Genomic DNA, 26,202 nt, shown 5'->3' with positions numbered 1-26,202 from the left:
AGGATATACTAGCACTGGAGGGGGTGCAAAGGAGATTCACTAGGTTGATTCCAGAGTTGAGAGGGTTGGCTTATGAGGAGAGACTGAATAGACTGGGGCTATACTCATTGGAATTCAGAAGAATGAGGAGCGATCTTATAGAAACATATAAAATTATGAAGGGAATAGATAAGATAGAGGCAGGGAAGTTGTTTCCACTGGCGGGTGAAACTAAAACTAGGGGACATGGCCGCAAAATAAGAGGAAGCAGATTTAGGACTGAGTTGAGGAGGAACTTTTTCACACAAAGGGTTGTGAATTTGTGGAATTCCCTGACCAGTGAAACAGTTGAGGCTACCTCATTGAATGTTTTTCAAGGAACAATAAATTTTTGAACATTAAAGGAATGAGGGGTTATGATGAACAGGTGGGTAAGTGAAGCTGAGTCCACAAAAAGATCAGCCATGATCTTATTGAATGGTAGAGCTGGTTTGAGGGGCCAAATGGCCTACTCATGCTTCTAGTTTCTATGTTTCTAACTGATCCCTGGGCAAGTATCAACTAACTCAGAACAGACTGGGTGGAGCAGAGCATATTGCAATTAAAACTGGGAATGTGAGCGTCCTTTTCTACTTTCAAAACAGGATTATCAGAGCTTTGCAAAAGCTACAGCTAACCGTCAAGGCACCAAGCCTAGTATTTGTGTGAGTGTGTCACAATAACAATTAGGATGTAAAATAAAACAGAGCTTCCCATAAAAAAAACAAGAATACAACAAAAGTAATTTAGTTTCAAAGCACTGCTCGAACAACACAGCAAGAAAGAGCCTGTTAACCAGCCAATTCTCAAGATAATATACAGCACAGGGAGGCATTAAATGGCTGACGTTAAAAGAATGAGGAATAAACAGCTCAGGGAATATTTATTATTCAACTATTTGAAGTTTTTTTTAAAACTCTAAACCAACGCTCTAATCAGAATAATAAAATGTAACTGATAATAAATATCTTAAAGGCAATATATGAAAAGATAATAACTAAGCTGGATAGAGATTTATCATCTTACAGATTGAACACACCAGAGTATAAATGAAATGGATATCCATGTCATCCTCTTAAAGTTTGATCTAAATCTTTTATTCTTTCAGAGTTTTACAAGTAGGTGGGGTAAGCCTCTTAACCCTAAGTCTATTTCCTTCAGCAGTGTTCCATTGGCATACACAGTAACCAAAGATCAATAATTAAAAGTATCTGTACAGTTTGTTACAGAAGATAATTGTCTGTTGTATAAAACTGGGAACAGCCATTTAAAATCCAAAAAAAACCCAAATTCAAACTGAATACAATTCACTCGATTGATTCTGAGATGAGGGGTTTGTCATATGAAGAGAGATTGAACAATTTAGACCTCTACTCTCTGGAATTTAGAAAAATGAAGGGAAATCAAACTGAGGTATACAAAATGATAAAGAATATGGATAAATTAGATATGGAGCGGATGCTTCCTCTTGTGAGGCATTCTAGGATTAGAGCTCATAAGAACATAAGAAATAGGAGCAGGAGTAGGCCATCTAGCCTGCCCTGCCATTCAATAAGATCATGGCTGATCTGAAGTGGATCAGTTCCACTTTCCCGCTTTCTCCCCATAACCCTTAATTCCCTTGTCTATCAAAAACCTATCTACCCGTGTCTTAAATACATTTAGTGAGGTAGCCTCCACCACATCAACGGGCAGAGAATTCCAGAGATTCACCACCCTTTGAGTGAAGAAGTTCCTCCTCAACTCCGTTCTAAACTGCTCCCTCCTTATTTTGAGGCTGTGCCCTCTAGTCCTGCTGGCCTTTCTGAGCAGGAAGAATCTCTCTACCTCTACCCTATCCATCCCTTTCATTATCTTATACGTCTCTATAAGATCCCCCTCATCCTTCTAAATTCCAACGAGTACAGACCCAGTCTATTTAGTCTCTCTTCATAGTCTAATCCCCTCATCTCCGGTATCAGCCTAGTGAACCTCCTCTACACGCCCTCCAAGGCCAAAATATCCTTGAGCAAGTGCGGCGACCAAAGCTGCACACAGTACTCCAGCTGTGGCCTCACCAGCGTCCTGTACAGCTGCAGCAAGACCTCCCTGCTTTTATATTCTATCCCCCTCGCTATAAAGGCCAGCATCCCATTCGCCTTCTTGGTCACCTGCTGCACCTGCAGACTGGGTTTTTGAGACTCATGCACAAGGACCCCCAGGTCCCTCTGCACCGTAGCATGCTGCAGCTTTTCATCCTTTAAATAGTAATCCCTCCTATTATTATTTCTGCCAAAGTGCATAACCTCACACTTGCTAACATTGTACTCCATCTGCCAGGTCCTCGCCCACTCGCTCAGCCTATCCAGATCCCTCTGCAGACTTTCCACACCCTCCGCACAATTTGCTTTTCCACTCATCTTTGTGTCATCAGCAAATTTCGTCACCCTACACTCAGCCCCCTCCTCCAGATCATCTATATAAATGGTAAATAGCTGAGGCCCCAGCACCGATCCCCACGGCACTCCACTAGTCACCAACCGCCAATCAGAATAGCACCTATTGATACCAACTCTCTGCCTCCTATTAGACAACCAATCCTCTATCCACTCTAACACCTTACCCCCAACTCCATGCCCCCTAACCTTCTGAAGCAACCTTTTGTGTGGCACCTTATCAAACACTGAGGCACCTTATCAAACTCATAGTCTTAGGATAAGAGGTTTAAATTTAAAAGAGTTGAGGTGAAACTACTTCTCTCAAAGGGTTGTGAATCTGTGGAATTCGTTACCCAAAGTGCAATGGATGCTGGGACAGTGAGTAAATTTAAGAAGTTAGATAGATTTTTAATTGGTAATGGGTTGAAGATATATGGGGAGAAGGCAGGATAATGGGGATGAGGAGAATATCAGCCATGATCGAATGGCAGAGCAGGCTCGAAGGGCCAACGGCTTAATTCTGCTCCTATATTTTATGAACATGGTCCCCACGAAAGGGACAAACAAGATGCAAGCTGACGAGATGACGCATCGCACCCCATCTGGGGTAGATCTGACACTTCATCTTAGCCAAAAAGCCAAGATGGTCTTGAAAAATTGCATCAGGTGACACCTCAGTTTAACCTCATCGGCTACCCTTGATTCTATCCTAGCCTGGGCGAACCACCGCCACAAGCATCAGCAGACTCAAAGAGCAATGGGCAAGCCTCGTTACTTGAATGTTCATGTTTTCACTCCTGGAAGAGGGAGGGTGTACAGCCATTTCACATTCAATTACAAAGAGGGTGCCGAACGTGTGGTAACTCATTCAAAGTGGGATTGGGCAAAGATGATATGAGAAAAATAAGATCTGCAACTGCTTTAGATGCACACACCTTCAACGTGAAAAGGACAGAATCATTTTAATATATCAATATTATTGACTTTTTTGTTACAGTGTAAATTGTAACACTTCACACTGTAAAGGCCTCAGAAACACCTCGCCTAAGCATTTCCATACAAATTAGGAGTTCCCTGTCATTTACACAATTCTTTTCCCCATCATCTAGAGGTCAACATAGCTACAGATATTGGCTCAGTTGTTAAAGGATTGCCAAATGTCACTCTGAACTGGGCAGTACAGTGGCACAGTGGTTATTAGCACTACAGCCTCACATTGCCAGGGACCCGGGTTCAATTCTGATCTCAGGCGACTGTCTGTTTGGAGTTTGCACATTCTCCCTGTGTCTGCATGGGTTTCCTCCGAGTGCTCTGGTTTCCTCCCACATTCTAAAGATGTGCGGGTTAGGTGGATTGGCCATGCTAAATTGACCCTACTGTCAGGGGGATTGGAAGGGTAAATATACAGGGTTACGGGAATAGGGTCTGGGTGGAATTGTGGTCAGGGCAGACTCGATGGGTTGAATGGCCTCCTTCTGTACTGTAGGGATTCTATGAAATGCTTCAGGGACAATCCCCAGCCTAATTTTTCTTTACTCTTTCATGAGATGTAGTTCTCAGTCGTAAGTCCAGCATTTGCTGCCCTTGAATTGAGTGCCTTCCAGGACATTTCAGAGGGTAGTTTAGAGTCAATCATTTTACTGTGGCTCTGGGGTCACACGTTGGCCACATCAGGTAAAGACGGCAGATTTAATTTCCTAAAGGACATCAGTGACCAAATGGGTTGTTATAACAATTACTGAGACAAGTTTTCTATTTCAGATTAATTAATTAATATATCCAACTTTCGTGGTAGGATTTGAACCCACGTCCCCAGACACAAAAAAAACTAGGTTTAAAATCCACTGATTTGTCTTAAAGCCTATGACAGCTCACCATTGTGAAAATACCAATACTCTGGGCTGATGGGCCAAAGATATGACAAACTCACATGCCAAGTGTCAAAACTGAGACATAAAAGCTGACAAGTTAAACACTGATTTTAAACGAATGACATGCAAATAAGACGCACCTGTTTCCCAGTAAAACCCTGGCAAATGACCTTTGTTGTTTTGTCTATGTAGAGGTTTTGCCTTGAGCCGGTGTAGCAGTGTCTCACTCCGCTCCGTTCCACTGCAACTAACAAAAGGCCAATGTTAGCAACAGAAGTCTGCTTTTGCACTGATTTATTACATGGTGTGTTGACTCAAGGGGTCCAATGGCAAAGTGCCAATTCACATAACAACAATGACGGACAACAGGAGACACTCTGGTCACATGCAACCTTCATTATGTAATAGTCATAGAATCATAAGTCCCCTAACACTAAAGGGAAATTTAGTAGGGCCAATCCACCTAATCCACACATCTTTGGAATGTGGGAAGTAACTGGAGCACCTGGAGGAAACCCACACAGACACGGGGAGAACGTGCAAACTCCACACAGTCACCAGAGGCCAGAATTGAGCCTTGGTTCCTGGTGCTGTGAGGCAGCAGTGCTTACCACTGTGCCACCCAAACAATGCCTTCTTCATCATGAAACATATAAATTCCAGCCACCTCAAACTATATAATGTTCTAGGAGAGGCAAAAAACATTAAAACCCAGACTAATTTTGAAAAGTGACTTGCAGAAATTCCTCTGAGATTTTGCACCCCACCCTCACCAAACACCATCACCAGCCGGTCAAAATGAATCAAGTGCACCACCCGAGCTCTGATAGTTTGATGTACAAGGTGGTGATCTCTGTCCTCGCTAAACATAGGTTTATCTCTCACTTAAAGCTCTTTACAAGCTTGCCCATTTTAACAAGGTTTCTAAGAATGAAAGAAACCTAATTATTAACACACTGAAGAAATTAGCTAAGAAATGTTATTACACTGAGCAGACATCACAGAAACAAATAATCTCCCAGGGGGACAGCTAAGCTTAATGTGCAGGGTGCAAAGAGTGCAAAATTGCTCTGGGCCACTAAAACTAGTCATGTTTCAATGTTCTATCTTCATAAACTTTGCATGAGAAATGTGACGGTACATGAATTTGTCAAGGAGACTTAGGGACAAATGTATTTGCTAACATTTAAACAAACAATTCGCATTTATATAGTTGCTTCCATGTAGTAAACAATCCCATAGCAGTGTTGTCCAGCAACATTGGACAACACAGTTCACTGGCTGCTTCCCCTGACTGGAATGTTTAAAAATTGGAGCTGGAATCTCGGGACAAGGGGTCTGCTGTTGAGGACTGAGATGAGGAGATGTTTATTCACTCAGCGCTATGAATTGTTACAATTTTCAACCCCAGAGGGGTGTGAAGTCACATTTGTTGAATATATTCAAGACAGAAATTGATAGGTTTTGGGGAACTATGGTGATGAAAGAATAGAGGGGGAAAGTGGAGTTGATATACAAGTTCAATCATTATCTTACTAAATGGTGTCTTGTGGCCTTATGATCCAACCCGACTCCTATTTCTTACATTTTTATGATCTACATAAGGAGACATTGGTTAAAAGCTTGGTCAGAGATTTTAATGAGATCCTTAAGTAGAGGTAGCAAGGTTTCAGGCATGACAGCTGAAGGCACAGCTGCTATCAATAAGCATCGTGCAAAAGAGCAGACTTGGAGCACAGCAAAGGTCTCTTCAGGGTTGTAAATCAGATATAGGGAAGTGCAAGACCATAAACGGATTTGCAAACAAGGGGGATAATTTTAAAATGGAAGCCACTTTTAACACTTATTCCAACATTCTGGGAGGATTAATAATGTGGTAACTTTAAATCAATGATACTAACTTTCTGTCAAGAGCCATAATTCCAAGAGTAGTCACAGTTAAACAAATGATACTAAAGTCTATCTCTCTCTCTCAAAAATCAACAATTGTTATTCACAGACCCATTCCTTCATCAGTTATTCTCTGGCTAACCCTCACTGAGTTGTTGTATGTTCACAGTTAGGTACTTTTTTCTTTCACAAATGTACAATTTAATTTTTGTTTGTCAGCATTCAATTCCACGTCACTGGTCTCCCCACTTGCACAAATCCTTCTGCAAATTATTAACTGCAGCCTCTATTTCCACTGTTCCTCCCACTTTAGTGCTACAATTTTGACAAGCCTATTATTACTTTCCGCATGCAGCTCATTTGTACAGTGTAAAAACAACACTAAGTGTTTACTGCAGTAATCCACTTAACATTTCCCCTGCCCATGCTTCTCATCTCTCACCAACAAAGTCTGTTTCCAATCTTCAAACTAACTTTTAATCAGGTATCAAGCTCTAACCTTGATTTCCATGGTTACCTTTTTAATTAAAAATCTTTCACGCAGAACTTTATGCAAGGTTTTGAAAGTCTAAATAAACTATTCCATAAGGAAATTCCATCATCGACCTTCTCCGTAAATCTACCTTGATTGTTTCAGAGTTTTCCTATGCAGGGACTCACTATTGATGTTAAATTTTGGAATACCACAAAATGCTACTCATTATCCGCACCCACTATTCACACACAATGAATTCTTGCCAACGAGGCAATTAATCACAAAGGGAGAAAATAGTTTCTTTCTGTCCAAAAAGAGGTTAAAAAAAAAGGAGAATGTATTTATTCAAAAAGTGGAATTTGTTATCAAGTTATTGCTTTCAAAAGGAAACCTGATGATCACATAAGAATGAAGGGAATAAGAAAGTATGCTGAAAGGCTAACAGGAGGTAGATGGAGGACACCTGCATAGAGTATAAAAATCGGCACAGACTAGTTGGGCCGAATAACCTGTTTTGGTGCTGTATATTTCATTTATGGTTCTGACTGACTTTACATAAGAACATAAGAAATAGGAGCAGGAGTAGGCCATCTAGCCCTTCGAGCCTGCCCCGCCATTCAATAAGATCATGGCTGATCTGTCGTGGCTCAGTTCCACTTTCCCGCCCTCTCCCCATAACCCTTAATCCCTTCTCTTATCAAAAACCCATCAACCCGCTTCTTAAAAATATTTAGCGAGGCAGCCTCCACCACTTCAACGGGCAGAGAATTCCAGAGATTCACCACCCTTTGAGTGAAGAAGTTCCTCCTCAACTCCGTTCTAAACCGCCTCCCCTTTATCTTGAGGCTGTGCCCCCTAGTCCTACTGTCTTTTTTGAGCGGGAAGAGTCTCTCCACCTCTATCCTATCCATCCCATTCATCATCTTATACGTCTCAATGAGATCTCCCCTCATTCTTCTAAACTCTAACGAGTACAAGCCTAGTTTATTCAGCCTCTCCTCATAGCTCAATCCCCTCAACTCCGGTATCAGCCTAGTAAACCTCCTCTGCACTCCCTCCAGGGCCAAAATATCCTTGCGCAGGTGCGGCGCCCAAAACTGCACACAGTACTCCAGCTGCGGCCTCACCAATGCCCTATACAGCTGCAGCAAGACCTCCCTACTTTTATATTCAATCCCCCTCGCTATGAAGGCCAGCATCCCATTCGCCTTCCTGACCACCTGCTGCACCTGCAAGCTGGGTTTTTGCGATTCATGCACAAGGACCCCGAGGTCCCTCTGCACCATCGCCTGCTGCAGTTTTTCGCCACGTAAGTAATAGTCCTTCCTACCATTCTTCCTACCAAAGTGGACCACCTCACACTTGCCAACATTAAATTCCATTTGCCATTTCCTGGCCCATTCGCCCAGCCTATCTAGATCCTTCTGCAGACTCTCCACACCCTCCGCACAATTTGCCGTTCCCCCAATCTTGGTGTCATCAGCAAATTTCGACACCCTGCACTCGGTTCCCTCCTCCAGATCATCGATATAAATGGTAAATAGCTGAGGCCCCAGCACCGACCCCTGGGGCACCCCACTAGTCACCATCCGCCAATCCGAATAGCACCCATTGACCCCCACTCTCTGCCTCCTATTTGACAACCAATCCTCTATCCACTCTAACACCCTACCCCCAACTCCATGTCCCCTGACCTTCTGCAATAACCTCTTGTGAGGTACCTTGTCAAACGCCTTCTGAAAATCCAGAAAGACCACATCCACCGGCTCTCCTCTATCCACTGCCCTAGACACATCCTCATAGAACTCCAGTAAATTTGTCAGACACGACTTCCCTTTAATGAAACCGTGTTGCGTCCGCCCTATCAAGCAATTCCCTTCAAGATGCCTCGCAATTTCCTGCTTAATGATGGATTCTAACATTTTACCTACCACAGACGTTAAACTAACCGGCCTATAATTCCCCGCCTTTTGCCTGGCACCCTTCTTAAACAACGGCGTAACATTAGCCGTTTTCCAATCTTCCGGCACTTCCCCGGAATCCAGCGACGTCTGGAAAATAACCACCAAGGCATCCACTATCACCTCCGCCATTTCTTTCAGAACCCTCGGATGCATTCCATCCGGTCCTGGGGACTTGTCCACAATCAGCCCCTCCAGTCTGTCGAGCACCACCTCTCTAGTTCTATATGAAAGCTGACATAATCCTGCTTTGTAAAAACATTCACTAAACTGTTTTTGCTGGATACCAGAGGGAAAAGAACTGGATTTGACTGTCATAAATATCCCGTACAACTTGACTGACTGCACAAACTACAGGGGAAACAGGGTTAATATCACTGGAGTGGTATTACTCTGGGGATATGAATTCAAATCACCATGGCACTTGGTGGAATTTAAATTAAATTCATTTTAAAAATCTGGAATTGAAAGCTAGTCTCAGTAACAGTGAGCATGAAACTATCATTGATTATTGTAAAAAAACTCTCCTGGTCCCGAATGTCCTTTAAGGGAAGGAAATCAGCTACGTCTTATTGGTCTGGCCTCCATGTACTCCAGACCCACAACAATGTGGCTGACTCTCAACTGCCCTCTGAAATGATCTAGCAAGACACTCAGTTCAAGGGCATTTAGGGACGGACAACAAATGCTGGCACCCACATCCCATGAAAGAATGAGAGAGAATGGAGGTTCACATGTACATGCCATGTTAATTTCGTGGAGGGTTACATGGGAGTTGACCAACAAATAACACCCAAATCGATGCTCCACACTAATGTGGCAGATTATGGATCCATTTCCAGTAAAATAGATTTACCAGTTACACTCTCAGAATCTTTACAAGTTAACATGTAGCAAATGAAGCACTTCAGTTAGACAGATCAAGTTCCAACTTCAATACCGTCTGTGCTAGAGGAGATTCCCAACAGCTCAGTAAAAGCACGTATCAACTGATCCATACAGGCCAGGAAAGCACCATGGTTGATGCCCAATCTGAGCTAGTTGGTTAAGTCATCTGTAGCACAGCAGCAGCTGAGGTGCTACAATTGACAAGTGCGCCCTCCAGCAAAATGCATACTTAATTAGAGTTAATGTTCCAAATATTCTGGAAGAGCACTCATCACTGACTATGGCAGCACAAGCAAATAAACCCCTGCAAAAGGCAAACCTCTGCTTCTGCATCTGTGCTAATCTATACAATACGAAAGCAATGATGCAATGTTGAAGTCAAGCAAGACATTCTGCCCAATTGAGAGCATTGCGTGCAGTTTGGGGCATTCAGTGAGAGAAAGGGGTACAAGAGCAATGGAAATGTACAAGTTGACAAGGTTGTTGCTGCTAGTGTGACATTAACATTTCTGAAAAAAGACTTCCACAGCTGGATTTCTCTTTCACAGGAGCAGAAAAGCTTAGAGGGATTATCAATATCATTAAAGGTTACTAATGAGCTAGATAATGAAAGGTTATTTTGTTAGAGGGTACACACTTAAGAAAATCATAAAAGCATCGAATGAGAACTTCTCTGCTCAAGCTGCCACTAATTACTTGAAAAGTACTACAGATAGATTTGGGGACTAGTAGTATTAGAAGGCGGTTCATCTGGACCATAACATGCACAGTCTTGGTGCAATGACTTACTGCGCTGTTATATTTGATAACTCAATTAATCACCACTGAACAACTCGTCAACAGAAGTTAATAGGTGCTCCTTGCTCATACAACATGTCCCAGCAAGAGTCAGCAACTCACGGAAAAAAAGGGGAAAATCTTTTATTGATAAAATGAAACAAAACAATAAGCAGCACAGAAATGTACAGAACTGGTAGAAATCTCTGCAGTTCCCCCTAGCTGGTCCTAAAATTAAAACAAAGACTATATATACTCTCTCTTTCACATTTTTTAATTACTTTATATCATTAAAGAAAAACAACATTGTGTGTAATGTGCTGATCCAGCCTACAAGAAATCCCTCAGAACTGTCTATTCACCAGGTTACAGAGTTTGCAATCATGTTAAATATCACACACCAAGGTCATTACTGCCACTGAGCTGTGGTAGGGTGAGCATGAATCTGCAGAAAGACTAGAGATGTCAAATAAAAGTGTGGCAGAACAACACAACACACACTATTAACTGGGTATTTTAGAATCAGCGAAGGTATAGAAGTGCTACAGGAGTTCTTTAAGCTAATAGAGAGTGGATTCACTTGTTAAGACTTTGTTTGGCTGACAGAAGCCAGAAACTTGAGTACAAGCCCAAATAAGCCCCAAGAACAGGCAGCAGACATGGCATGCTTCCAAAACCAGAACAAACTGTTGATAACAAAATCAGTGCTGAAGGCACTGGGTACTGAAAAGATTCTGGACCCCATTCAGGAAATAGCATGGCGACTTGTAATCCAGAACTAGTTGCACGCTTATAGAACTTTAGTTAGGCCGCACTTGAACACTATATTCCAAGTGCACTATATTCCAGAGTTGAACACTATATTCCAACTCTGGTCGCCACACTACCAGAAGATGTGGAGGCTTTGGAGAGGGTACAGAAAAGATTTACCAGGGTGTTGCCTGGTATGGAGAGCATTAACTATGGGGAGAAGCTGCAGAAACTTGTTTGTTGTCACTGGAACAACGGAGGTTAAGGGGTGACCTGATTGAAGTCTACAAGATTATGAGGGGTACGGACAGAGTGGACAGTCAGAAGCTTTTTCCCAGTGTGGAAGCATCAATTACTAGGGGGAATAGGTTTAAGCTGCGAGGGGCGAGGTTTAAAGGAGATGTACGAGGCAAATCTTTTTTACACAGAGGGTGGTGGGTTCCTGGAACTCGCTGCTGAGGGAGGGAGGTAATGGAAGCAGATACGATAGTGAGTTTTAAGGGGCGTCAGGAAAAATACATCAATAGGATGCAAATAGAGAGATATGGTCCTCAGAAGGGGAGGGGGTTTTAGTTCAGTCAGACAGCATGGTCACTGCAGGCTTGGAGGCCGAAGGACCTGTTCCTGTAATTTTCTTTGTTCTTAGCCAATCCGTTCCAGTACAGTGACAAAACTGGCATCTTTATATGACCCTTGTCAGACCCCACTTGGGAGTACTGTGCGCGGTTCTGGTCGCCTCACTATAGGAAGGACGTGGAAGCTATTGAAAGGGTGCAGAGGAGATTTACAAGGATGTTGCCTGGATTGGGAGGCATGCCTTATGAAGATAGTTTGAGGGAGCTGGGACTCTTCTCCCTGGAGAGACGAAGGTTGAGAGGCGACCTGATAGAGGTTTATAAGATGTTGACAGGAATAGAAAGGGTGGATTCTCAGAGGCTATTTCCCCGGGCTGAAATGGTCGCTACGAGAGGACACAGATTTAAGCTGCAGGGAAGCAAGTACAGAGGAGATGTTAGGGGTAAGTTTTTCACTCAGAAGATGGTGAGTGAATGGAATTGGCTGCCGTCACTGGTGGTAGAGGCGAACTCGCTGGGGTCTTTTAAAAGACTTCTGGATGAGTATATGGGATCTAATGGGATTGGGGGTTATAGATAGGTCTATGGCTTAGTAGGTATTGATGTGATCGGCGCAACTTGTGGGCCGAAGGGCCTGTTTGTGCTGTAGTGTTCTGTGTTCTACCTGGCAATATGGAAAATTGCTCAGTTTCTGTTCTGCCAGGGCTGCTCAACTCCTGACCAAATTACAGCATTGGTCCAAACATGGATAGAAAAGCTGAAGTCCAGAGATGAGGTCAGAGTGACTACCCCTGACTTTAAGACAGCAGCTGACCGAGTGTGGCATCAAGGAACCCACAGTAAAATTGGAGTCAATGGGAATCTGGGAAAGCTCTCCACTGGTTGGAGGCATACCTAGTGCAGATGAAGATGATTGTGGGTGTTGGAGGTCAATCATCCGAGTCCCTGGACACTGCTGGAGTTCCTCTGATCCGTGTTCAGTCCAACCATCTTCAGCTGCTTCATCAGTGAATTTCCTTCCATCATAAGGCAAGAAGTGGGAATGTTCTCAAATGACTGCAAAATGTTCAGCATCACTCACAACTCCTCAGATACTGAAGCAGTTCATATACATAAACAGCAAGACCTAGACAAAATATAGACTCTAACTGAAAAGCAGCAAGTGGTATTTGCGCCACACAAGAAGCAGCCAGGCAATGACGATCTCCAATCGCTGACCAGAAATTGAACTGGACCAGCACTATAAATATTATACAAGTCAAGAGGCTGGGAATTTTGTGCAGAGTGACTCAGGTCATGATTCTAGAAAGCTTGTCCATCATCTACAAGTCACAAATCTGGAGTGTGAAGGAATACTTTCCACTTGTCTGAATGAGTGCAGGCTCTAACAACATCATCCAGGAAAAAGCAGCCAATGTGAGAGGCACCCCATCCACCACCTTAAATACTCACTCCCTCCACTACTGATGCATAGTGACAGCTGTTGTATAAGAACATAAGAACATAAGAAATAGGAGCAGGAGTAGGCCATCTAGCCCTTCAAGCCTGCCCCGCCATTCAATAAGATCATGGCTGATCTGTCGTGTCTCAGTTCCACTTTCCCGCCCTCTCCCCATAACCCTTAATCCCCTCTCTTATCAAGAACCCATCAACCCGCTTCTTAAAAATATTTAGCGAGGCAGCCTCCACCACTTCAACGGGCAGAGAATTCCAGAGATTCACCACCCTTTGAGTGAAGAAGTTCCTCCTCAACTCCGTTCTAAACCGCCTCCCCTTTATCTTGAGGCTGTGCCCCCTAGTCCTACTGTCTTTTTTGAGCGGGAAGAGTCTTTCCACCTCTATCCTATCCATCCCATTCATCATCTTATACGTCTCAATGAGATCTCCCCTCATTCTTCTAAACTCTAACGAGTACAAGCCTAGTTTATTCAGCCTCTCCTCATAGCTCAACCCCCTCAACTCCGGTATCAGCCTAGTAAACCTCCTCTGCACTCCCTCCAAGGCCAAAATATCCTTGCGCAGGTGCGGCGCCCAAAACTGCACACAGTACTCCAGCTGCGGCCTCACCAATGCCCTATACAGCTGCAGCAAGACCTCCCTACTTTTATAGTCAATCCCCCTCGCTATGAAGGCCAGCATCCCATTCGCCTTCCTGACTACCTGCTGCACCTGCAAGCTGGGTTTTTGCGACTCATGCACAAGGACCCCGAGGTCCCTCTGCACCGTCGCCTGCTGCAGTTTTTCGCCACGTAAGTAATAGTCCTTCCTACCATTCTTCCTACCAAAGTGGACCACCTCACACTTGCCAACATTAAATTCCATTTGCCATTTCCTGGCCCATTCGCCCAGCCTATCTAGATCCTTCTGCAGACTCTCCACACCCTCCGCACAATTTGCCTTTCCCCCAATCTTGGTGTCATCAGCAAATTTCGACACCCTACACTCGGTTCCCTCCTCCAGATCATCTATATGCCTATAAGATGCACTGCAGCAGCTCACCAAGGCACCTTTCAAGCCTGCAATTTTTACCATCTAGAAGGACAATGATAGTAAATACACGAGAACAACACCAGCAGCAAGTTCCACTCCAAACTGCACATCTCCCTGACTTGAAAATATATCGCCATTTGCTGGGTCAAAATCCTGGAACAACTCCTCCTCCTCCCCATCCCTCCCTCCATCTCCCTCCCCCCCTCCCCCCGCCCAACAATTCCCAACAATGCCATGGATGTAACCACACCACAAGGAATGCAGTGGTGCAAGACGTCAGCTCATCACCACCTTCTCAAAGCCAATTAAGAATGGGCAATAAATGACGAACTAGCCAGCAGTGCCCATATCCCATGAAAGAATTTTTTTTAAAAAATCAAATCAAGATGACCCAAAGAGAACCAAAGATAAGTTACCATTCCATCCTACCCCAACAACACATGTTAGAATTAATCACTGAAAATGTGGGAGCAAAATCAGAAAACGTCAGAAATGCCTACCACCTGTGAAAGGAAAATAAATTAACCTTCTGGGCATTTACTGAACAACAACTTGTGTTTATATAGCACCTTTAATGTAATAAAACATCCCATGATGTTTCACAGCAGCATTATAAATCAAAATATTTGACACTAAGCCACAGAAGAGATGAGATTAGGCAGCAGTCCACAAGCTTTGTACGAGGTTGGTTTTAAGGAATGTGGTAAAAGAGGAAGGGGAGAGGTGCAGAATATAGCATAATCACCAATGGTGGTGCAATTAAGATCAGGGATAATCAATTGGCCAGAGTCTGAGGAGGACAGAGATTTTAAAGTGTTGCAGGGCTGGAGAAGTTTACAGATTTATGGAGGGGAGAGGCCATGGACGAATTTTAAAATCAAGATATTGGTTTACCGGGACACAGGGGTTATCGATGAGAATTAGGATACAGGCAGCAGATCTCTCATGAGCAAACAATGTGGGAGGCCAGCCACAAGTGCATTTGGATAATGAGGTAACAAATGGATAAGGGCTTCAGCAGCAGAAACAATAAAGGCTGGATGAGTGGTGTTACAGAGGTGGAAATGAGTGATCTCTGTGACAGCATGAATATTTATAATATGCTGATACCAAACTGAAAACTGGGAAAAAAAAGCATTTTAATAAGGATGGAAAGGGAAAAAAAAACTATAGGGGGTTACTGAACTCCATTTTTCTCAACCTTAAATGTTTGTTTATCTTTATATTCCACAGGTCCACTGAAGGATGTACACATTAACTCAATATATTAACTTGGCTTATCTCTCTCCCTAGAGAGCTGACTAACCTGTTTGTTTGTTTGTTTCCAGCATTCCCAGTTTAATATCCAGCATGCACAGCTTTCTACTCTCACTGGAAATGCAGAGATTGGGCCAAAGCTATCAAGGCTGAAGTCAAAGAAAATGAAAACGCAGCCAGTGTTGTTACCACAAATTAAACTGTAGTTAAGTGAAATCTGCATGCTTCGATCAACTCACAACTTCTCTTAAACCTGGAGCATATTTTAGTGTACACATCAGAGTGAGGATTGTACTGTTAGTGGTGGTGATGGCAGTGGTGTGGGGGCAATATGAAAGGATCTATTTTAGAAAAAAGAGGTTTTAGCTTCCAGGGACCAGGGTTCGATTCCTGGCTCCTGACTTGGGTCACAGTCTGTATGGAGTTCGCACATTCACCCCGTGTCTGCGTGGATTTCCTCTGGGTGCTCCGGTTTTTTCCCAAAGACGAAAGGCGTGCTGGTTAGGTGCATTGACCCAAACAGGCGTCAGAGTGTGGCGACTAGGGGAATTTCACAGTAACTTCATTGCAGTGTTAATTGTGACTTACTTGTCACTCATAAATAAACTTTAAAAGATTTGTTTGTGTACTGTAGTCGCAACAGAAAGAACAAGTCAGTAATTTAACATTCTGCTTATTGCATGCACCAACACATCTGAAGCAAGATTCCATTTTGTACAATGACAGGAATGAGTTATGTTAGCTGTGGCTTGTTCGATAGTTACTCCTACTTCAGAATAAGACGGTGGATTCATTCTCATTCTAGAGATACAGCCATAGAAGCTGAATAGGTGGACACTATAGAAACCATAAAAACCCTACAGTGCAGAAAGAGGCCATTTGGTCCATCAAGTCTGCACTGACTACAATCCCACCTACCTCCACATATATACCCGCTAATCCTGCTAACCTATGAAACTCAGGACACTTTTAGCAGGGACAATTTTAGCACGGCCTATCGACCTAACCCACACATCTTTGAACTGTGGAAGGATACCGGAGCACCAGGAGGCAACCCATGCAGACACGAGGAGAATGTACAAACTCACACAGACAGTGACCCAAGCTGGGAATCGAACCCAGGTCCCTGGCGCTGTAAAGCAGCAGTGCTATAACCACCGTGCTGCCCATGCTGCAGCACTAAGGGAATGCTGCGCTGTCTGACAGTGCTGTCTTTCAGGTGAGACATTAAACTCAGATCTCATAGCACCATCCTGAAGAAAAGATGGAGAGTCCTGAACTTTATATCTGAACCAACATCACTTAAAAAAAACTGTCCATTATCACATTGTTGTTTGTGGGGCTTTTTATTTTGCTGTGTACAAATTGGCAGGCATAGGGCAGCACGGTGATACAGTCATTAGCACTGCTGCCTCACAGCGCCAGGGACCTGCGTAACTGTCTGCGGCGTGTGCATGTTCTCCCAGTGTCTGCATGGGATTCCTCCGGGTGCTCAGGTTTCCTCCCACTATCCAAAAGACGTGCTGGTTAGATGAATTAATCATGCTCATTTCTCCCTCAGTGCAAGCGCCGGAGTATGGCGACTAATGGATTTTCATAGTAACTTCATGTAAGCCTACTTGTGACACTAATAAATAGTTGATTTGATTTATTGTCACATATATTGGTATACAGTGAAAAGTATCATTCCTTGCACACTATACAAAGCATACTGTTCATAGAGAAGGAAATGAGAGAGTGCAGAATGTATGTTACAGTCATAGCTAGGCTGTGGTATAAGATCAACTTAATATGAAGTAGGTCCATTCAAAAGTCTGATGAACAGCAGAGAAGAAACTGTTCTTGAGTCGGTTGGTGCGTGACCTCAGACTTTTGTACCTTTTTTCCAAACGGAATAAGGTGGAAAACTGAATGTCTGTGGTGTGTGGGGTCCTTGATTATGCTGGCTGCTTTTCTGAAGCAATGGGATATATAGACAGTGTCAATGATGGACAATGCTTCATTCATGACCCTTCATAGCTTCTTGAGGTCTTGGGCACAGCAGGGGCCATATACCAAGCTGTGATACAACCAGAAGGAATGCTTTCTATGGTGCATCTGTAAATGTTGGTGAGAGTCAGAGAGGACCTGCCAAATTTCCATAGACTGCTGAGAAAGTAGAGGCATTGGTGGGCCGGGGGCAGAGGGGGAGGGAGAGGAGAGGAGAAGAGGAACCAGGGCACCTAAAGACTTGAAGCGCTTAACCATTTCTGATTCGTCCCCATTGACATGGGCAGGGACATGTCCTCCATTATGCTTCCTGAAGTCAATGACCATGTCCTTCACTTCGCTGACATTGAGGGAGAGAGAGGTTGTCGTCGCACCAGTTCACCAGATTCCTTATCTCATTCCTGTTCTCCACCTTGTAATTGTTTGAGATCCAACCCACTACGGTGGTTATCAACTAATTTGAAAATCGAGTTGGAGGGGAATTTGGCCACACAATCATAGGTGTATAAGGAGTAAGGGGCACTGTGTTGAGGATGATCATGAAGGTATTGTTGTTGCTTATCCTTACTAATAAATAAACTTTAACTAAGATTTTTTGAATTATGAATTTCATAAAAGAGTTAGACCAACATGTTTGTAATTCAGCTTTCTCCCACCAGGATATGAACCCCAAATTGATGAGTCAAATCAGATGCAGAAAGGGAGACGTTGGACAGCAACTGCCACTCAAGATCAAATTTGTAGAAAGCAAGGCTTTCACACAAAAGGACAATAAAAAGCCTCAAGTACAATGTGGTAGAAAGACCCAAGGACAAATGTACACAAACCTTTGCAGTTAGCAGGATAAGTTGGAAAGGATGTTAAAGTACCAAACTTAAATCATACTGTGTTGTGGCCGCTATCACTAAAATGCTCCATCACTGCCACCTCAAACACCTGTCCAGCTTTGTTGCCCAGAGTCAGATCCAGCACTGCACTGTCCCTTGTTGGATCCTCTATATATTGACATAAAAAGCTCTCCTGAGTACATTTCAAGATATCTACCCCCTCTGAACCCGTTTCAATATGATTATCCCAATTAATGTTGGGGAAGTTCCCTAATATAATTCTTATTATTGTTACTTTTACACACCTCAGTGAACTTTGGTAGGAAGAATGGTAGGAAGGACTATTACTTACTGCAGCAGGCGACGGTGCAGAGGGACCTCGGGGTCCTTGTGCATGAGTCGCAAAAACCCAGCTTGCAGGTGCAGCAGGTGGTCAGGAAGGCGAATGGGATGCTGGCTTTCATAGCGAGGGGGATTGAATATAAAAGTAGGGAGGTCTTGCTGCAGCTGTATAGGGCATTGGTGAGGCCGCAGCTGGAGTACTGTGTGCAGTTTTGGGCGCCGCACCTGCGCAAGGATATTTTGGCCCTGGAGGGAGTGCAGAGGAGGTTTACTAGGCTGATACCGGAGTTGAGGGGATTGAGCTATGAGGAGAGGCTGAATAAACTGGGCTTGTACTCGTTAGAGTTTAGAAGAATGAGGGGAGATCTCATTGAGACGTATAAGATGATGAATGGGATGGATAGGATAGAGGTGGAGAGACTCTTCCCGCTCAAAAAAGACAGTAGGACTAGGGGGCACAGCCTCAAGATAAAGGGGAGGCGGTTTAGAACGGAGTTGAGGAGGAACTTCTTCACTCAAAGGGTGGTGAATCTCTGGAATTCTCTGCCCGTTGAAGTGGTGGAGGCTGCCTCGCTAAATATTTTTAAGAAGCGGGTTGATGGGTTCTTGATAAGAGAGGGGATTAAGGGTTATGGGGAGAGGGCGGGAAAGTGGAACTGAGCCACAACAGATCAGCCATGATCTTATTGAATGGCGGGGCAGGCTCGAAGGGCTAGATGGCCTACTCCTGCTCCTATTTCTTATGTTCTTATGTTCTTATGAATTGTCCACATATCTGCCCCTCTACTGCACACTGACTGCTTGGAGGCCTATAATACACTCCCAGCAACATGACTGCCCCTTTTTATTCCTAAACTCAACCCACAAAGTCTCATGTGCAGGCTCTTCCAAAACATAATAATCCCTCCTTGCTGCAGTAACCGACTCCTTAATTAATAATGCGACACCTCCTCCTTTTTTGCATCTGTCTCACCTGAAGATCGTATATCCTGGAGAGTTGAGTTGCCAAATCTGCCCCTCCCTCAGCCACGTCTCCGAAATGGAGCAATACCACAATTTCACACGTCAATCCACACCTGTAGCTCATCAACCTTACGTACAATACTATCATTAAAGCAAAGGCCATCCAGTCTCACCTTACTCCCTTGGAACTCAGCATGGCTGAACTCCCTCTGATGTGCTTTTTTTTAATGCTGTGTCCCTATTGTATTAACACTCTGTGGACCTTCTCCCTGCTAAACTAGTTTAAACTCCTCCCATCAGCACGAGCAAATCCACCCGCAAGGATGATGGCCCCATTCTGGTTCTGGTGCAGACAGTCCTGCTTATACATATTCCAGCTTTCCCAGAAATGGTCCCAGTAAAACCTTCCCTCCTGCATCAACTCCTGGATTCATGTATTCATCTGCCCTATTCTATTTCTGTACTCACGAGCACATGGCACTGGGAGAGATTACAATCTATGCGGCCCTGTTTTTTAATCTGCTGCTTAGCTCCTTAAATTGTTGACGAAAGACCTCATCCTTCATTCTACCTATACTGTTGGTATAAACGTGTACCATGAAATCCTGCTTTAAGATGCCCTGCAGCTGTTCAGTAACAATCCTGGCCCCAGGGAGACCTGACACTATCATGGAGTCACGACTGCAACCGCAGAAATGCCTGTCTGTTCCCCAAATTAATTAATCCCCTATCAGTGCTGACCTTCCTTCCATCCTATACTCAGGATGCTGGCACAATTCCCCCATTTTCTTAAATGCACACAGAATCCATGAATCCCTAGTGCAGAAGGAGGCCATTTGGCCCAATGAGTCTACACCAACCACAATCCTACCCAGGCGCCATCCACTACCACTCCCCCCTCCCCCCACAAACAACAAAAATCCCACACTTTTATCCTGCTAATCCCCCTGACACTAGGGTCAATTTAGCACAGCCTATCAACCCTAACTTGCATATTTTTGGACTGTGGGAAAAAAACAGAGTACACAAAGGAAATGCACGCAGACACGGGGAGAATGTACAAACTCCAACTGACAGTGACTGACCCCGAGGCTGGAATTGAACCCAGGTCCCTGGCGCTGTGAGGCAGCAATGCTAACCACCATGCGCCCTAATATTAAAGCATAATGACATTGGAGATTTTGCTTGAGGGTGAATTGGATAGTACCCGACGAATTAACAGAACTTTCATTATTATCCATGAATCTCAAGAAGTGTGCAGGTTATCACGGCAATATTGCAAACATGAAATAGCAAATTCAAAAACTCCTGCAGTAATAAAGCACCAGTGACTGTCTCTTGAATCTAAATCTCATTTAATATCTGTTTACTGAGTGAGGTAAGGGATCAGCATAGGTTATGGAAGTAGTATTAGTTTTCATATTGGAGGTCTAAGTACAAGATTACAATTTCTCTTCAATATCTGCTTTGCAGCAGCAATCTATTTTGTAGCATTTCACCTGCACTGAAATATTTTCTAATGTCAAAAGGCTGTTAATGATTTTTTCCAATGCAGTTAAGCAGCCGATGTTGGCTAAAGCAGGACTATTCTGTCCACAAAAGAAAAACAATTTTCAGTTATTGTTCACGAGAAATATAAAATGCGGTGGTGTTGTGGACTACAACAGGTATCAGAGGAGAGGGTCAAACAGTAGGGTCAAACTATTACACTGAGCCTGGATCAGAACAGCTCTCAACACTGAATATACAAAAGGTATTGATGAAGGAGTCAAAGTATTAACACCCACGCAGAAACAGAACTTTAGGAAGATATTCATCACCCAGGAAATTACTTGGAGAAGATGATGAGCTTGACAGAGAGAGAGAGAGAGAACGAGAACAAAACATACAAAAACTGGCAAAACAGTTTTCCTGATGAATAGTGGAGACCTACAGATCAACAAGGACCCAGCCTCGATTGTCATTCTGTACGATGTTTGTTGGTCTCATCCATCGCGGTGGGGCTGCTGCAATCACCTCAACCACATGGGTGAGGGAGGGAAAAATTATTCAGGGTTCTCACTCTGGGTCTAAGCCAGATTTGAGAAGGAATCTTGGGCAAAGACAGCATGGACCCTTGGCTGCAATATTCTCTCGAATCAAATAGTCTGCCAGCAGGCTGCCAATGTCGTCAATGGTTAAGAAAACATTGATTGCATTGTCAGCTGCTGGCAGACTATTTGATCCGAGAGAATGCTGCAGCCAAGACCCTGTGCTGTCTTTGCCCAAGATTCTTTCTCAAATCCGGATTAGACCCAGAGTGAGAACCCTGAACAATTTTTCTCTCCCAGCAAGGAGCCAACAACCTTCAGGAAAGAACGGGGCAGGGTCAAATATGTTAAGGAGACAAGAGGCAAACGGTACAGATGTCTGCTGAAAAATCATATGGGCTTGAAACATAATTGTTTTTCTCTCTCCATAGATGGTGCAAGACCTGCTCAGTTTTCCCAGCATTTTCTACTTCTATTTTGGACTTCGAACTTTAGCATCGTTATGCTTTTATTATTATTGTCCAAATGAGAACCGGAAGTTTTAGTATCCTAAAGTGCATTAAGGTGCACAAGTAGCCCAGGACCAGATAGGATCTATTTCAGGTTACTGCAGGAGGCAAGGGGAGAAATAGCTGGGGCCTTAACAAATACCTTCACATCCTCTTTGACCACAGGTGAGGTTCCAGAGGACTGGAAAATAGCCAATGTTATTCCCTTGTTTAAGAAAGAAAGCAGGAATAGGCCAGCAAATTATAGGCTAATGAGCCTGACATCAGCGGTGGGGAACCTTTTGGAGAAGATACTGAGGAACAGAACAGATGTACATTTGGAGGAAAATGTACTAGTTAGTGACAGGCTGCCTGGGGTTTTGTACGGTGATGATCATGTCTCATCACTTGACTGAGGTTTTTTGAAGCGCTGACAATGAAGGGCAGTTTATATGGACTTTAGTGAGGCATTTGACAAGGTGCCAAATTGAAGATAGAAAAAGTAAAATCACATGGGATTCAGGGTGGGCTGCGTAGATAGATGTAGAACTTGCATGGTTATAGGAGACAGAGTAATGGTAGAAAGTTGTTTTTCAGTAAGGAGATTTGTAGCTATTGGTGCTCCACAGGGATCAGTGTTGGAGCCTCTGTTGTTTGTAGTATATATAAATGATCTGGAGGAAACTATGGGCGTCTGATTCGTAAGTTTGCAGGTGACACGAAGATCGGTGGAGTTGCTGATAGTGCTGAGAATTGTCAGAGGATACAATAGGATATAGATAGATTGGAGACTTGGGCACAGAAATGGCAGATGTAGTTTAATCTGGACAAATGAGAGATTTTGGAGGATCAAATTTAGGTGTAAATTATATTGTAAATGGCAGAACCATTAAGAGCATTGACATCGAGGGATCTGGGCATGCAGGTCCACAGTTCCCTAAAAGTGGCAACACGGGTGGCCAAGGTGATTAAGAAGGCATATGGCATGCTTACCTTCATCAGCCAGGGCATTGAGTACAGGAGTTGGGAAATCATGTTGCAGCTATATAAAACCTTGGTTAGGCCACATTTGAAGGATTGCGTTCAGTCCTGGTCACCACACTATCAGAAGGATGTAGAAACTTTGGAGAGAGTGCAAAGAAGGTTCACCAGGATGTTGCCTGGCCTCGAGGGTGTTGATTATGAAAAAAGGTTGAATAAACTAGGATTGTTTTCATTGGAAAGACAGAGGCTGAGGGGGGACCTTAAAGAGGTCCGTAAAATTATGACAGGCATAGACAGGGTGGATAGTTAGAGGCTTTTTCCAAGGTAGAAGTGTCAATTACGAGGAGGCAGAGGTTCAAGGTGAGAGGGGGAAAGTTTAAGGGAGATGTGCAGGGTAAGTTTTTCACACAGAGAGTGGTGGGTGCCTGGAACATGTTGCCAGAGGTGGTGGTGAAAGCACATTAACATCATTTAAGAGGCATCTGGATGAGCAAGTGAATATTGAGGAAATAGAGGGATACGGACTGAATAAGGGCAGAAATTTTTTTTCCGGTTAGGGCATTGTGATCGGCACAGGCTTGGAGGAGGGTCCCCCTTCTTACGCTATACTTTCCTTTGTCCTACTTTTGGTCAGGATTATTGTGGATTGTTAAATACACTACATGCAGACGTTGTTAAAAAGACATTGCTTGATCATGCAGCTGATAGCGTCTCGCTGTACTGCTGGACAGCCCATCAGAGTCCCAAGTTCAAATCACAATCTGTGCTAAGTGAGCTGAACTTAATTAGAGTTACAGTAGGGCTGAGCTACAGAGTTTGCAAGCAGATAAGCAGTTGGGTCAAAATCAGCTACATCCAATTACTGTCTGCAGGATAGTCTCACAAAACCAGGTTAAAGTCCAACAGGTTTATTTGGTAGCAAGTGTGTTTGGAGTGCTCTCCTTCGGTTGCAATCAATAAAACATCAAAAACCTACGCCAACAAATAAATCAAAGACAAAGGTTTAATTTTTAAAAACTTCATTACTCCAACACTTTAGGCCACATCCTAGGGCATTGTTAGCACCCCCTCCCTCCAATTCCCAACCGCTTCTTATTTATATATAGTCAGCTGACCACATCATTTTGTCATTGGTTACATACTATAGCAGGTCAGCTGACCCTCACAGCATGTTATCGTTGATCTTAGTAAGTTCAGCATAACCTCCTTGCCCTTGTACTCTATACCTTATTAATAAAGCCAAGAATACCACATGTTTTATTGACTGCTCTCTCCATCTGTCCCGCTATCCTCAGTATCTATGTACATGTTTCTGTGCTCCTATGCCTCCTTTAGACTTCCTCACACTTCTCCGCAATGAATTTTATCTGCCACCTATCTGCCTACTCCACCACGGCAGATGAAGAAATTTGAATTCAATAAAAATCTGGAACTAAAACTCAAATGATGACCATGGAATCTATTGTTGATAGTTTTAAAACCCATCTGGTTCATGAATGTCCTTCAAGGAAGGACACCTGTCTTCCTTACCTCGTCTGGTCTCAATGTGACACCAGATCCATAGCAATGTGGTTGACTCTTAATTGCCCTAAGGGATGAGCAATAAATGGTGGCCTGGCCACTGACACCCACATCAAGTAATAAAGAGAGTTATATTTTTGAAGTTCTACACTGTCCTCTTCACTGTTTATAATACTTCCAAGTTTTGTGTCATCAGCAAACTTTGTAACCATCTCCTGCACTCCATTAATACACATTTTCATTAGTAATATACATCAGGAAAAACAAGGGCACCAATAACAATTATAAACCTTCCTCCAGCCCAAATATACACTAACTATTCCCTCTGCTTCCTATTAATAAACAAACCCGCCCTCAGAAGAATGTCTGCAGCGCTCTTTGACATCCTTGACCTTGGCACCAGGAAAACAACATACCATCTTGGAGACACATCTGTGGCCACAGAAACACCTACCTATTCCCCTAACTAATGAATCCCCAATAACTATTGCTCTTCCCTTCTTCATCCTCCCCTCCTCTACAGCCAAGCTGCTCATAGTGCCACGAATCTCTGTCTGAACTGCTCTGAGGAATTAGTGCCCTCACCAGCTTCCAAATTGGAAAACCGATTAACGAGTGGGGCCTCAGCAGACAACTGCACTACCTGCCTAGTTCGATTGGACTGCTTGGTGATTACCCATTCCTTCTCTGGCTCTTAAAAAGCCCTTAAGTTGCAGTGTCATCACATGCTATCCACGTAGCTCTCAGCCTCATGGATGTACCGTAGTGACTCCAGCCACTGCTTGAGGTCTGAAATCCGGAACTCAAGTGTCTGAAGCCAGGAGCACTTCATGCACATATGGTTCCCCGGCTGGGAAACCGGATTTGAGACTTGACATGACCATGAAAAGCACTGTACAAGTGCAAGCCCTCCTTTCATTGTGGGTGCGTGGAAGCATTTCCTCATTTCATTCCTGAGCAGACTAGCTCTAATTTAGAATCGTAGAATCCCTATTATACCACACATTCCATTAAGCCTGCACTGACACCAATCCCACCAAGACCCTATCTCTTTAATGCCATATAATTACCCTCCTAGTCTCCCAGACCCTGAGGGACATTTTAGCATGGGCAATCAATCAAACCCGTTGATTGCCCACGCTATTGTGTGGGAGGAGACAGGAGCACCTGGAGGAAACCACAACAGACAGGAAGAACATGCAAACTCCACACAGTCACCCAAGGCCTGAATTGAACCTGGGTCCCTTGCGCTTCGAGGCAGCAGTGCCACTGTGCTTCCCCACAAGAATGTAAAGAACTCCAGAACTAGGTGTCACAGTTTGAGGATAAAGGAGTAAATCTTTTAGGACTGAGGTGAGAAGAAATTTCTTCACTTACAGAGTGGTGAATGGGTAGAATTCACTGTCACAGAAAGTAGTTGAGGGCAAAACATCTGATTTCAAGAAGAAATTAGAGATATCTCTCGGGGCTAAAGGGATCAAGAAATACGGAGGGGGAGGGAGAAATCAGGATATTGAATTCAATAATCAGACGTCACCAAAATGAATCATAGGAACCCTACAATGCAGGAGGCCATTCGGTCCATCAAGTCTGCACCAACCACTATCCTACCCAGGCTCTATTCCCGTAATCTTGCTAATCTTCTGAAACTAGGGTCAATTCAGCATAGCCAATCAACCTACCCGCACA

The 26,202-nt window shown here is 43.7% G+C and overlaps 1 protein-coding gene across 1 annotated transcript in view; it reads right to left on the bottom strand.

The window, feature by feature from the left end:
- suclg1 (succinate-CoA ligase GDP/ADP-forming subunit alph) overlaps positions 1-26,202 on the bottom strand; it is a 72,833-nt gene that overhangs the window by 45,897 nt on the left and 734 nt on the right. The window contains exon 2 of the mRNA XM_080195297.1: positions 4,447-4,553. Within this exon, the coding sequence (XP_080051423.1) occupies positions 4,447-4,553 (107 nt within the window). The remainder of the gene's footprint in view (positions 1-4,446; positions 4,554-26,202) is intronic.

The sequence above is a fragment of the Carcharhinus amblyrhynchos genome, chromosome 1 (assembly GCF_965287045.1).
Source record: "Carcharhinus amblyrhynchos chromosome 1, sCarAmb.v2.hapA, whole genome shotgun sequence".
In the NCBI taxonomy this organism is placed as follows: domain Eukaryota; kingdom Metazoa; phylum Chordata; class Chondrichthyes; order Carcharhiniformes; family Carcharhinidae; genus Carcharhinus; species Carcharhinus amblyrhynchos.
The sequence above is the reverse complement of the archived record's forward strand: the minus strand, read 5'-3'. Positions and strand labels throughout refer to the sequence as shown.